Genomic DNA, 13538 nt, shown 5'->3' on the forward strand with positions numbered 1-13538 from the left:
GTGCCAGATTTTAAGAATAAATGGGACGCCCATGTGGGATCCCTAAGAGGGTCAGGGCAAAACACTAGCTAATCTTAAGGGGAGGGTCTATAGTGGGCAGACTTGATGGGCCTTGGCCCTTTTCTGCCGTCATCTTTCTATGTTTCTAATTCACTTGGTATGTGTCTGTACTGGCTTCTGTGGATGACATCACCCACATATGAGAATATATATCTGCTGATCTCTGAGAACACATGTTACAGGTAAGTATCTTTGCTTTCTCTCACAGCCCTACTAATAGTATCTGGTAGAAGGGAGAAGATGATTTGGTGTCCAAGTCTTTCAAGATTTTGGTGTCTGCTGAATTGTTCTGGTAGTTTTTTGTAGTGTGGATACCTATCCACTGGCAACTTGACCAAAATTACCAGTTCATTTCACATGGGCTTTGAATGACCATTAGATGGTAATGACATCTGCAGTACCTAGATATGAATTGGTTACAGTAGATGAATGGTTTTGCAATGCTAGTTCAAGCCAATGAATTCTTTTTACTTCATCTGCTTCATCTGGAAGGTCTTATAGTTGGGGATGGTCAGTTTAGCACATAGAATTAGTGGGTTACAGGCAACAATAATCCACCCTACACCAATTTTTGCATCAATAGGGCGGTTATACACATGCTTTCCTAAAGTGGCATAAGATTTCTACCTCGATTATCATTTCAACAATTCATCACTATGTCACATGAGCACAACGATGAGCATGCGTTACACTTTGGATTGCAAAAATACCTTGGTTTAGGATTAAAAGCAGGCTAAAGCCCATATCAAGGCCACTCAGCTTTATGATCCAATAAACCTGGGGCTGCTGTTGCTATTTATTTCATTTGGCTGTCAGAATGCAACTCATTCACGCATGTCAATGTAGGCTTTACCTTAGAGTACCATTTCAAGGCTCACAGTATCAGAGTTATAGCTGTGTCGGGAGCCCACCTAGAGTAGATGTGGTCAGTCTGTCCTATAGATCCCTTTGAGGAGTAGAATCCAACTCTATCCCCGTGGAGCCCATTTCTTGATTTCTAAATTGCCTTATTAAAAATTTAAGAAAAACACACAAAACTGTTTTGCAACCAGAAAGTTAAGATGTCTGTCTGTTAGCGCTGCCTTTCATATATTCCACCTTTTTCTTCTATTGAAGCCAGCCTGGTTGCTTGGGAATCCCAGTTGTAAGGAACTGTTATCCTTGGGCAAACAGTTATTCACCTGTAGCATTTGTTCTTAATGGATAGCAGAATATAAGTCTTTGCACAAGGTTTTCTCTCCTAAACTCGTCTATTTCATTCAATGAGGAGGTCCCATGCAATGACATAGGTCATTTAGTTAGACACATGCAAATTTGTGCCTGTTAAAAATTTATAGAAAGTTTCTAAGCTTAAGAGCATTAATCATGTGAATGTCATTAGATGATATCACTCAGTTAAAAGGTTTTATATCGTGCTGTCCATGGAGAACATCTGCTAAAAGTAAGTAGCTTGGTATAATGTGTTTCTGTATTATGCCAGCTACTTGATCACACTATTTTCCTTCTCTGAAGATGGGTCACATTTGTAATGCGGAGAGAGAGATTGATGTCGCCAAAATCTTTTGAAAATAACAAGTTAATTTGTAGACAAAAGTTTTCTGTTCAATACTACTTTTTCCAGCTTGTGCTGAGAATAGGAAATATGTAATTGCTATATTTAGCATATTATGTCTCTTTTCCTACTTTTTTTCAGGGCTCCCAGTGGATCCCCGCAAGGTACTGATAGTAGCTGGCCATCACAACTGGATAGTAGCTGCATATGCTCATTTTGTTGTTTGCTACAGGTATAAATGTCTTTCTGACTTGTGTTTTCTTTTTAAGATCATAAGAATTACCGCTGCTGGGTCTGACCAGTGGTTCATTGTGTCTAGAAGTCTGCTCACGCAGCGGCCCTTAGGTCAAAGACCAGTCTAGCCTTACCTGCGCACGTTCTGGTTTAGTAGGAACTTATCTAACCTTTTCTTAAATCCCTGGAGGGTGCTTTCCCCTATAACAGCCTCTGGAAGAGGCTGAACGACCAAAGCTAAATGGGGCATTTCGGGAAGTGTGTCGAGGGTGGGAGTTGGGCGGGACGTGGGCCGGCTTAGACTTAGTCGTACAGCATGTATAACCGAAAGTTTTACAAGAGCCTAGATGGAACTTGGATGTTGTGACTTAGACCATGTAAAACATGGTCTAAGTCACAAAAACTCACCTAAAGTCACCAAATAAGAACTGCAAACACATAAAACAGATCCCCCCACACTACCCCAGTGATCACCAACCCCCCCACCCCCATAAAAATTTAAATCATAACTTTAAAATTCAGCCTCAAGACCATCATCACCTGGCCGCCTGGCATAGGAAAGCCTAGTCGTGCTGCACAGAGGCATCTTAAACCGTCTTGGGGTGGGTTAGGGACCCATAGAGAGAATGACCCTTGCCCATAAGCCCCTGTAATCACTGCATTGATATTGAAACATGTGCACTCCCCTATACACCCCCAAAACCCTTTTGTACTGGCATATAAGTGGCTCCTGCAGCCATATGGGCTATTGGGGTGGTAGATAAGTGGGTCTAGGGGATTCTGGAGGTGGTTTGGGAGGCTCACTGTAACCTATAAAGGGAGCTGTAGGGAGGAGAAGCCATGGCACCCTTTTTGTGAAGTTCACAGCAGTGCCCTGTTAGGTACACCACTATTTAGGTGGCATGTCTTGGTGTGCAGTCCATCACTTTGCAGACCCCTCTCACGTCCAGCAGGGCTTGTTCTAGGCGTTTTGGACTTGGACGTAAAGTTGGACGAAAATGTGGTATAAAGATGGACGATTTAGTGGCTTGGACGATCAGATTGGCAGGACGTATAATTAGACGGTTTTCGAAACGAAAAAAAAGTTGGACATATCTTTGAAAATGTGTCTTAAGCTCTTTTTAACTTTGGACGATTTGCGAGATGGACGTAAACGGACTTAGACGTCCCTTTCGATTATGCCCCTCCACCTGTTTTGTTAATTCATTCTGGCTTTTGCTCAGACACCAAGAGAATATGATGCAGGCAAAGCCAGACTTCAAACCCTGTCCAGCTTTTAGCAGAAAATATCAAAGGGCGATATCCATAGACTTTGATTCCCATTTTACATTGAAATAGAGATTGGATTTTGAGATGTGCAAGTCAGGACATGCTCAAATCTGATGGTATTTTAGAAAAGCATCTGCTGGCATACAGTCTTCTCTAAAACACCTATAGGAATGCATGTGTATTTATTTATTTACAACATTTATATTGTGTGAATTAACATTCTCAGTGAATCACAATTAGTTCACACATAGAAACATGATGGTGGATAAAGGCCAAATGGCCCATTCAGTCTGCCCATCCGCAGCATCTACTATCTCCTCCTCTCCTTAACCCTTTCAGGACCAAGGGACATATTTGTCCCATAACTTTAAAATCCTATAAATTTTGATTGGGATAGTCTACAGTTCTAAATTTGATATGTACGGATTCCATACGATACTGCCTTTATGTAAACAAACTGGTTCCGACATTCATTCATTAGCGTCGTTGCCAGATTGACGAGAAGATTCACTTGCCACACTGTCCATAAGCCAGAAGTTTGATTTAAAAAAAAAAAAAAAAATGATATTTCACAAAAAAAATCAATTTTTTGGCATCTGCAAGCCCTTTTTACCATAAAAATGTCGTCAAAACCACAAAAATTGGCCTACGATCCTTATGGTCCTGAAAGGGTTAAGAGATCCCACATGCCTGTGCCACTCTTTCTTGAATTCAGACACAGTCTTTGTCTCCACCACCTCTCTTAAGAGACTATTCCGTGCATCTACCACCCTTTCTGTAAAAAAGTATTTCCTTAGATTACTCCTGAGCTTGTTACCTCTTAACCTCATTTTATGCCCTCTCACTCTGGAATTTCCTTTCAATTGAAAGAGACTCACCTTATGTGTGTTTATGCCACAAAGGTATTTAAACATTTCTATCATATCCCCTCTCCTGCCTTTCTTCTAAAGTATACATAATGAGATTTTTAAGTCTGTCCCCCGTACACCTTATGACGAACACCATCATCAATTTTAGTTACCTTCCTCTGGACTGACTCCATCCTATTTATATCTTTTTGAAAGTGTGGTCTCCAGAATTGTACATAATATTTGAAAGAGTTCTTACCTCCTTTTTCCTACTGGCTATTCCTCTCCCTATTCATCCAAGCATCCTTCTAGCTTTCAATGTCACCTTTTTAACCTATTTGGTCACCTTAAGATCATCGCATACTATCACAGCCAAGTCCCACTAAACTATACCATTTCCTCTGGTTTCTACAGCCCAAACCCTTGCATTTCTTAGCTGCCAAATTTCAGATCAATCCTCAAGCTTCACTAGGTCCTTCCTCATGTTTTCTACCATTAAGAGTGTCTACTGTATGGCAGATTTTGGTGTCATCCGCAAAGAAACAAATCTTACTAGTCAGCCCTTTAGCAATATCACTTACAAAAATATTTTAAAATAAATAGGCCTAAGAACTGAACCTTGAGGCATACCACTGGTAACATCCCTTTCCTCAGAGTGATCTTCATTGAACACTACCCTCTGTCACCTTCCACTCAACCAGTTCCAGGGCTATATGCACTAAAAATTGTTGGCCGATTTTTTTGAACAATTTTATAATGGCAACCGATGTACAACAGACTTTCCACACACATTAGTTTCATGGAAGTTAGCTGTAATCCCACCCCAACAGTCACTGAAAAAGCAACTTTCACACATACACAGAGCCAGCAGGGGAAGCCTGAATAGCTGAAAGGCAGGGGAAGCCCCGGAGCAGCCTTCTGCCTCAACTGTTCAGGACAGGAAACCTTTTATTTTCTTTTTAATGGGCACAGATGTTGTGCATAGTGTTAACCACGCACAATATCTGTCCCCATAAAAAGTAAAAAATAGTTGTGCCCCCCCCCCCCCCCGACCACAACTGCCGCAGCCCCCCCCCCCCTCCTTGCTATGGTCCAGGAAGCCCAAATGCTTTCAATGACACCATCCACGCAGCCACACATTCATCTCCAGGATGCAAGCTTCTCTGTCCTGGCCTTTACCCTTGACAGGAAGGATAGATGAGAACACCACCTGCGCACCTGACTACTTCATCTTCTCTCCCAGAGCCATGAATTCACTTTTGATACATTCAGAGGGATACTTAGCAGTATCATTAATGGCAACATGAATGAGTAACATTGGATAATAGTCATTAGGCTTGATAGTTTCGACAAGCTGTTCTTAACGTCTTGAATTTTGGCATCAAGCAGACAGCACACCTCTCAAGATATCATGTCTGGTCTGCTGATGGATGTCTCAATACCCTTCAGAAGGGAATCGCCAACCAGCTTCCTAGAAAATCCTAATCTTTACTGCTTGGGTCAAAGCATGTTATTTCTGTTAAGCTAAGTTTTTAAAATAACTTCAAACTGCTCCATAAGCTTACCTAAATAAATTTCTTGGGTTTTAAATTTTTTAATATCTTTATTCAGATGCAGAGTAACCAGGACCAACATAGTATGAAATCAAGACAAAGAACATTTTCTACAAAAAGAAACCACCAGTCAGTATAGTACAACAGTATTTCCCCTCCCCCGTACTCTGAATTGCCAAGTACAGGAGTAAACTCAAACAACAATCCAAATAAAAAATTTAGAATTCTGCTACAGGCTGTATGAGATAGTGTATTCCAAAGTGGTTCCCAAATGGTAGTGAGAAGATGTCCCCATCTAGAGTCCCAGTCCTCCAAAGCAAAGCATTCCAAAATTAATAAATTGATCATGCCTGATTGCCAATGGGAGAGTGTTGGTGGATCAGGTTCCAGCTATTTGACTAAAATAGCCTTCATAACTTAAATACATTTCTTGTACAATCCCACTCTGTTCCTGAACAAGTGGGATAGTCAATCCTATCTCAAGAGATCTCTTGTAGGAAGCTTTATTTACATATTTTTTTAATCCTCCCTTCTTACTTCAGGACTGCCCTTTGACTTCCAGTTGTCTTCCTATAAGTGAGACAGTAGAAGCTAGCCGTTTCTGCTCGTGTTTAATTTTTTCTTTAACTTTCAGTATTTTCGCAGATTAGTGATTTTGTGCTGCAGAGGCTCTGGCTGTAGGATATCGTAGACTTTACTGGCAAAGTCTGTTTCCAGGGGGTTGGCTGCTTTGCAGTACATCCACCTGAATAGCCTGCATTCACAGATTGGGGCTTAAGGACCGTTCCCTTGGGAATGTTGCTTACCCCGGGTTCATGGTTCCATGGAAGTGTATCCAGGATCGGGGCCAACTGTGTGTTCCTCCACCTGTTCGCATGCGTGGCGTTTCTGGGTGCTGTGGAGGCGTTGGGCCGAGAAGCATTCCAGGTACCAAGGCTTGTTAAAGCAAATGATCTCCCTATGTCAGCTTCCATCTTGCAGCTCCCGGTACACAGCATGGCAAGTGAGATCGATTTGGGGGGTTCTCCAGATTTGAAGTGTTTTGGAAGTTAGCCCTAGGTCCCCCACCCCAAAAATCCTATAATCACTGTGTTTTGGTGATTGATTTGAATTTCCTGGACTGTTTTATTATCAAAATTGCTCCCACGGCGGCCATCTTTTAAATAAAAGCCTTTATCTGCTTCTAAACACTTAATTTTTGCAAAAAAAACAGGTCAGATGGACTCCTCAGGGCAGGATACCTCGGATTCATGCCCCGTTTGCAGCAGATGGCTGTCAGGCAAGCCTCAGTGTTCCACATGCCGCACAGCGTGTGAGTGTGTGTGTGGGGGGTTGGCTTTAGCCCTCTGCCCCTTCTGAGAGTTCTAACACTCAGTCCACCTGTGAGCCATGCAAAATATCCAAAATTGGGCCAGTGGAGCAATGCAAGTGCATCAGCAACAAAACACAGCTGCGATTCCGCACCTAAAGCCCACAGAAGCTCCAAGAAGGATTCAGAGGAGGCAGCCGCCCTTCAGGGTCAAGGTTTTCCCCAGAATTTATTAATATGCTGTTTCAAGCTTATCTAGCCAATAAAAATTTGCCAAATCCACCTACAATGGAGTCTCTGTTGGCATCGGGATCCCCTTCTTCCAGGGATGCGGGTCCCCAGCAGCAGACAAAACTGGAGCAAATTTTGTCCTGGATCTTATTTTGAATAATAAAAGTTGATTCTAGAACTTTGCAGCACACGAAGATGGCTGGGTAGAGGATTAGCTCTGTTGTGACAGGCAAATTTTATTAAAATTTTGGCAGTTAAAATTAAAGAAAAGTGAAGGAAAAAAGAGAATTGAAGTAAGAAATGGCTTCGAGTAAAACTAGTAAAAGTAATCCGGTGAATTCAGGAGCAGGAAGTAAAAAAAGAACAAAAATGGATTCGGTATCCCCGACAGCGGTCCCGTTGCCTCAGGAAGAAATTGAAAACAGTGATTTGATGAATGAACTTCAGAAAATTAAAGAAATAGTAAGTGATAATGCTAAAAATATAAAAGTTGTGAAGGAGGAAATAGAGAGTCTGACAAATAGAATGCAGGCAGTTGACTTCAAAATTGAGCAGTTAGAAAAGCATGCTGAGAAATCTGAGGCAGAGATGCTGGTGTGTAAAAAAGATCACAGAGAAATAGAGGCGTTGAAAAAGGATTTTGAAGACTTATCAAATCGTGAAAGAAGGAATAATTTGCGTCTGATTGGGATACCTGAGGGGATTGAGCAGAATGATCCTATTCAATTTGTGACTAATTTTATCCCAAAGATCTTGCCATTTAAAAGTTCTTTTCCTTTGGAGATAGAAAGAGCACATCGGATACCGATGAAAAGATCAAATAGTCAGAAGGGTCCCCGTCCACTAATCTTTAAGCTGCTAAGACATCAGCAGGTGGTAGAGATTATAAAGCTGGCTAAAACAAACAAGGATCTTAAATGCCAGGATTCTAAGATCTTTATAGTACCTGACTTTGCAAAAGCTACAGCCTACAAAAGAAAACAGCTTTTGGATTTAAGACCTAAACTGAGAGCAATGGGAGCAAGATATGGATTGATATACCCTGCTATTATGAGGGTAACTTCTGAGAATAAAACTTATAATTTTGAAGAAGCAGGCAAATTACAGGAATTTCTAGATCAATATAATTTGCCTATGGTTTCATGAAAGTATTTAGAAAATGTAATAAATAATATACTTAGATTATTTTTGGTTTATATTTTTGAGTGAAAATTGAAAGATATTTTATAAATATGAAAAAAGTGGAAAAAAAAATAGAAAAGGAGAAAAATATTTTCTAGAAAATTGTTGCAGTTAGGTTTAAGGGGGATCAACATTTCAAACAAGATTTAAAGAATAGAAATGAAAAATTTTAAAGAGACAATAAGAAAAGAAGAAAAGAAGATTTTGACAAGGTAAGAAGAGGGATGGAGCATATAGGAAGTGAAGAAAATATGAGGAACAATTATAAGATTTGGATGGTTTCTTAATGTGAATTTATAATTTGCATTTGAGCGTGACTGAGATAATAATATGAGGACACATAAATGCTGCATTGGAGAAATGTGGGAACTTAGAATATAATAAGATGAAAAATACAAAAGACTATTGATGTAAAGAGAAGAAGATGTGAAGATGGACTGATGGAAATGACTTGAGCATTATTTAGATTTACAATTTGCATCTGAAATTGACTGAGATATAAGGATGATGTTGCAAAAATACTTTATTGGAGAAAGATGAAATAGCAATCTGCAAGAAGATGGAATAAGAGACTGAAACAGCAGGATGAAGATGTACAAGTGTTACAGTTGTGCAGAATGGAGAATAGACTGTAATAGATTGAAGATGCAATGAAAATTAATGAGAGTTTTAAAAAATATGAGGTCTGTTTGGTTGAAATGTTTGATCCTTCTTTTGATGTAAGGTTAAAAAAAAAAAAAAAAATATTATAGGATGGAGTGATGTATGTTCCATTGAAGTTGTGAGAAACTTAGGTTAGACAAAAAAATAAAAATAAAATAAAATAATAATATTAATCTTGGGAGGGTATATATTGTAAGAAATGGTTTCCGAAATATTGGGTATATCCTTTTATAAATATATTAGAGGTATAGGATGGAAGAATGTTTGGAAATTTGAATGAGGGGGGAAGTATATAATAAAGAATTATAGTAAATATGGGTATGTAAGGTATTGAAGAATGGATTGACTGCAGGAGAATTTAGTGTTGGTTGTTTGAAAAATTAGAGAAAGAAAAATGAGTATGTTATTGCCTGTGGGGAGTTTATTTTTTGCTCAGTAATATGTGCGTTTCGAAGTTTGCATTTGTGTTAGGGGAGGGGAGGGTGGGGGATGGGAATAGGGGGGGATGGGGAAAGAGGGGAGGGGGGAGACTCATATTGGTTTAAGGAAAAAGAAAAAATGTATATTTTATGTTTGAGTGGATTATATATGTATTTTATATTTTATTTGTAAAATGGGTTTTAAAATTTTTTCTTTGAATGTAAATGGCCTTAATCACCCTATAAAAAGGAAAAAGGTATTGGAATATATTAAACAACAAAATATAGATATATGTTTCTTGCAAGAGACATATTTGTCTGGAACAGAGTCTATGAATCTGACAGATAAGTGGATAAAACAATGTTTATTTGCACCAGCGGTAAAAAAGAAGGCAGGAGTTGCAATATTGATTAATAAAAAATGTCCAGCAACATTTAATATGGTTAAGGCAGATCCTCAAGGAAGGTGGTTACTTGTTGACATGAGCATGGGCAGTAATACAATGGCGTTACTAAATATATATGCACCTAATTCGAATCAAAGTGAATTCTTTAAATCTCTACAACAATTAGTTTTACCACTGGCTACTACTAATTTAGTGGTGGCTGGGGATTTCAATGCTGTTATAGATCCAATAATGGATAAAAAGCCTAGTAGAATAATGAAATCAATGGGATTAGATAATTTGGTACAAGTATGTAATTTAAAAGATATATGGCGTATTCTTCATTTTAATGATCGGGAATTTACATTTTGTTCACATGTTCATCAATCGTTCTCAAGAATTGATTATATTTTTGTTTCAGATCAGATGGTACAGCAAGTTATAAAAGCTGACATAGAACCAATAGTAATATCTGATCATGGTGGTATATGGATAGAAGTTAACTTAGTAGATCCAGATAATTCCAAACCTGTATGGAGGTTTGATAATACATTGCTTGCTGATTCTAAATTTTGCACAGAATTTCAAAATAAAATAAATGAATATTTTAGACTTAATGATTTAGAGGAAATTTCGATTGGAATTTTATGGGATGCTTTCAAAGCAACTATGAGAGGACAAATTATATCATATTCTGCATATAAAAATAAACTGTTAAGAAAACAATATGTGAATTTGGAAAAAGAAATTAAGAATTTGGAATTAAAATTGGTTAATAAATGGGAACAGGAGACAATTTCAAATATTGTTAAAAAAAATGTGAATATAATGAAATTTCCTCTGGGTTAGTAAGGAAAGATATTTTTGCTCAACAGGTGGTATATTATGGTAGTGCAAATAAGGCTGGAAGATTATTGGCAAATTATTTAAAAGAAAAGGAAGGAGAAAATAAGCATAATTAAAGATGAGTTAGGAAATTCTCATTCTCAAATTGGAAATATATTAAAACAATTTTTAAAATATTATAAGTCATTGTATTCTTCGGAGTCTTATTTAAATAAAGAGAAAGATGGGATGGATTTTTTGAGTTTAGTTGAAGGTCCTAAGGTTCCTGATCATATAAAAAGAAGTTTAGATAAACCTATATCATTAAAAGAGTTACAAATGGCATTGAAATCCCTTAGAGTTGGGACCGCTCCAGGTGGAGATGGATTTACAGTAGAGTTTTATAAAGAATTTCAAATTTCCCTATTACCGTATTTATTAAAATTATTTATCCCAGGACAAGCAGGCATGATATTCTCACATGTGGGTGATGTCATCTACGGAGCCCCGATGCGGAAGCATTTTCAAGCAAACTTGATTGAAGATTTAAGTTTGCTCTGCTGCTCCACGCATGCGTGCCTTCCTGCTCCACTAGGAGGTGCATCCCCTCGTGGTCTCCAGTTCAAAATTTTCCGCTGAGCCTAGAAGTCGTGTTTTTCAGGCTCTGCCCCAACTGCCTTCTAGCACCGTGATTTTTTTCTTGTTTTTTCTCGATTAAGTCGCTGTGCGCGAATTCTTTACTTTTCAACTTGATTCCTGCTTCGTTTTTGACGACCCGGAGGCTTCCGGGTCCCCGCGGCCGCGTGGCTACTCGAGCCGCGGCTACTTTCGATTCTATGTCCCGGCCTTTGACCGGCTTTAAAAAGTGCACCCGGTGTGAGCGGCTTCTTTCCATCACAGACCCGCATCGCCGGTGCATCCTCTGCCTGGGGGCGGCTCATCCAACCGACTCCTGCCCCCAGTGCGCTACTTTCCAGAACCGGGCCCTCCGTCGAAGAAAAGCCCGCATGGTGGACCTTTTCGCCCCGGACCAACCCTCTACCTCGGCCTCGAGGTCGGCCCCGGCCTCGGCCCCGGCCTTGACCTCGGCCCCGAATACCTCGGCATCGCCCTGAGACCCGAATCCGAAGCCCTCAGGACAGCAGAAAGCCTTGGCCCCGGGTAAGTCCCCTCTTCCTTCTTCAGGCTCCGTAACATCGAAGAAGCCAGCCTCGGGGACACCGTCGACGCATGGCGGAAGCCCCATGCTTACAGCCCCGGCTAAGCCCTCCAAGCCTTCGGGCCGTGCCTCCACCACACGGGAATACTCTGATACGAGGTCGCCCCCGGTGGAGTGCACCGAGGCAGTGGACATGCCTTCGATGTTGTCCGTGCCCGTCTTCCAGGACCTACTCCGAGCGATGATCTCGTCGGAGCTGTCCGCTGCAATGGCCCAGTTACAATCGGCCTCGACCTCGACCCCGCAGGTGCTAGACCAGCCTGAGCCTCGCATCGAGCAACCTCGGGGAAAAGTGCGCAAGCCTCGCCGTATCCCATCCTCCTCGGACTCCTCGCCGAGGCGCCCGAGACGCTCTCCCTCCGCAGACCGCCGCGGGGCAAAACGTCGTGCTAAAACGACAGAAACCTCGTACCGCCGTACCTCCAAGAAGGCCCGAGGTTCACCAACTCTATGAGGCTGTTCTCCTACACCTTGTACGGGACCACTAAGGGTGGCTGAGTTATCACTCTCCAACCCGCGCATCCTCCGAACTCCCCCTCGGACCGGAACCCCAACCCGAGGTTGCAGGTATTCTCCGAGGGAGTCCGGGTCGAGGTCACCGATTCGACATCGATCGGTACCCCGAACCCCGGCATCGTCTCCGAGGGGCTCCTCGAGACGCCGAAGATCGACGACCCCGGAACACTCTCACAGTGCTTCCCCGGCCTCGGAGCGTGGATCGGAGCAGGAACCTCGATACTCGAGGGAAGCCTCCCCATCCTTCTCCACCCGACGGAGGTCTCGTTCACCGACCCCGCACGGGGCCCCGGGAACATCCCGCCCATCCTTCACCCGCTTTGTCCAGGACATGGGCCACGCTTTGGACTTAGACCTCCAGTCCGACTCCAGATACTCTAAGGAGTACCTAGCGGAGCTGGATATGCCATCACTACCCAGAGAGTCCCTTCGCTTACCACCTAACCCGGTACTCCAACAGGCCTTCTTCAGGAACCTGGAGACCCCCTACATGGTCACAGCCGTACCCTCCAAAATGGAGGCTAAGTACCGCACAGTACCCTACCCGGGATTCGAACAACCACAGCTCTCCCACCAGTCGCTGCTAGTAGAATCCTCCTTGAAAAAGGCTCACCCATCCCGGGTCTCAGCTGCGGTCCCCCCAGGCCGAGAAGGCCGAACCCTGGACAAGTTCGGCAGGAGACTATATCAAAATGCAATGATGGCCTCTAGGGTGCAAAGGTACACTTTCACCTTCACATCCTACCTCAAACACCTCAACCTCCAACCGGACGCAGCTACCCCTACTCCTCTCCGAAGCTCGAGACCTGCTTCGCCTGAGAGCAGTGGAGGAGGTTCCCCCCGACCAACGGGGAAAGGGCTTCTACTCCCGTTACTTCCTGGTACCGAAAAAAACGGGAGACCTACGCCCAATACTAGACTTGAGACGCCTCAACAAATTTCTGGTACGGGAAAAATTTCGGATGCTTTCCCTACCGACCCTCTACTCCCTGATCGACGAGGGCGACTGGCTCTGCTCCCTCGATCTGAAAGAGGCGTACACACATGTCCCAGTGCACCCCGCTCACCGCAAGTTCTTGCGTTTTCAGGTAGGGGACTGGCACCTACAATACCGTGTCCTCCCCTTCGGCCTAGCATCGTCACCTCGGGTCTTCACCAAGTGCCTCGTGGTAGTCGCAGCAACCTTACGCTCCCAGGGCCTCCAGGTATTCCCCAACCTGGACGACTGGCTGATCAAAGCCCCGTCCAGGGAAGCGGTCATCTCAGCAACCC

General features: G+C 42.3%; 1 protein-coding gene across 5 annotated transcripts in view; it reads left to right on the forward strand.

Moving 5' to 3' along the window:
* The window catches only part of KCTD3 (potassium channel tetramerization domain containing 3), a 195812-nt gene that overhangs the window by 91937 nt on the left and 90337 nt on the right, over window positions 1–13538 (forward strand). For all 5 annotated transcript variants that reach the window (XM_033937763.1, XM_033937766.1, XM_033937765.1 and 2 more), the window contains one exon: window positions 1754–1844. In XM_033937763.1, coding sequence (XP_033793654.1) covers window positions 1754–1844 — 91 coding nt within the window. The remainder of the gene's footprint in view (window positions 1–1753; window positions 1845–13538) is intronic.

Source organism: Geotrypetes seraphini, chromosome 3, assembly GCF_902459505.1.
Source record: "Geotrypetes seraphini chromosome 3, aGeoSer1.1, whole genome shotgun sequence".
Lineage (NCBI taxonomy): Eukaryota > Metazoa > Chordata > Amphibia > Gymnophiona > Dermophiidae > Geotrypetes > Geotrypetes seraphini.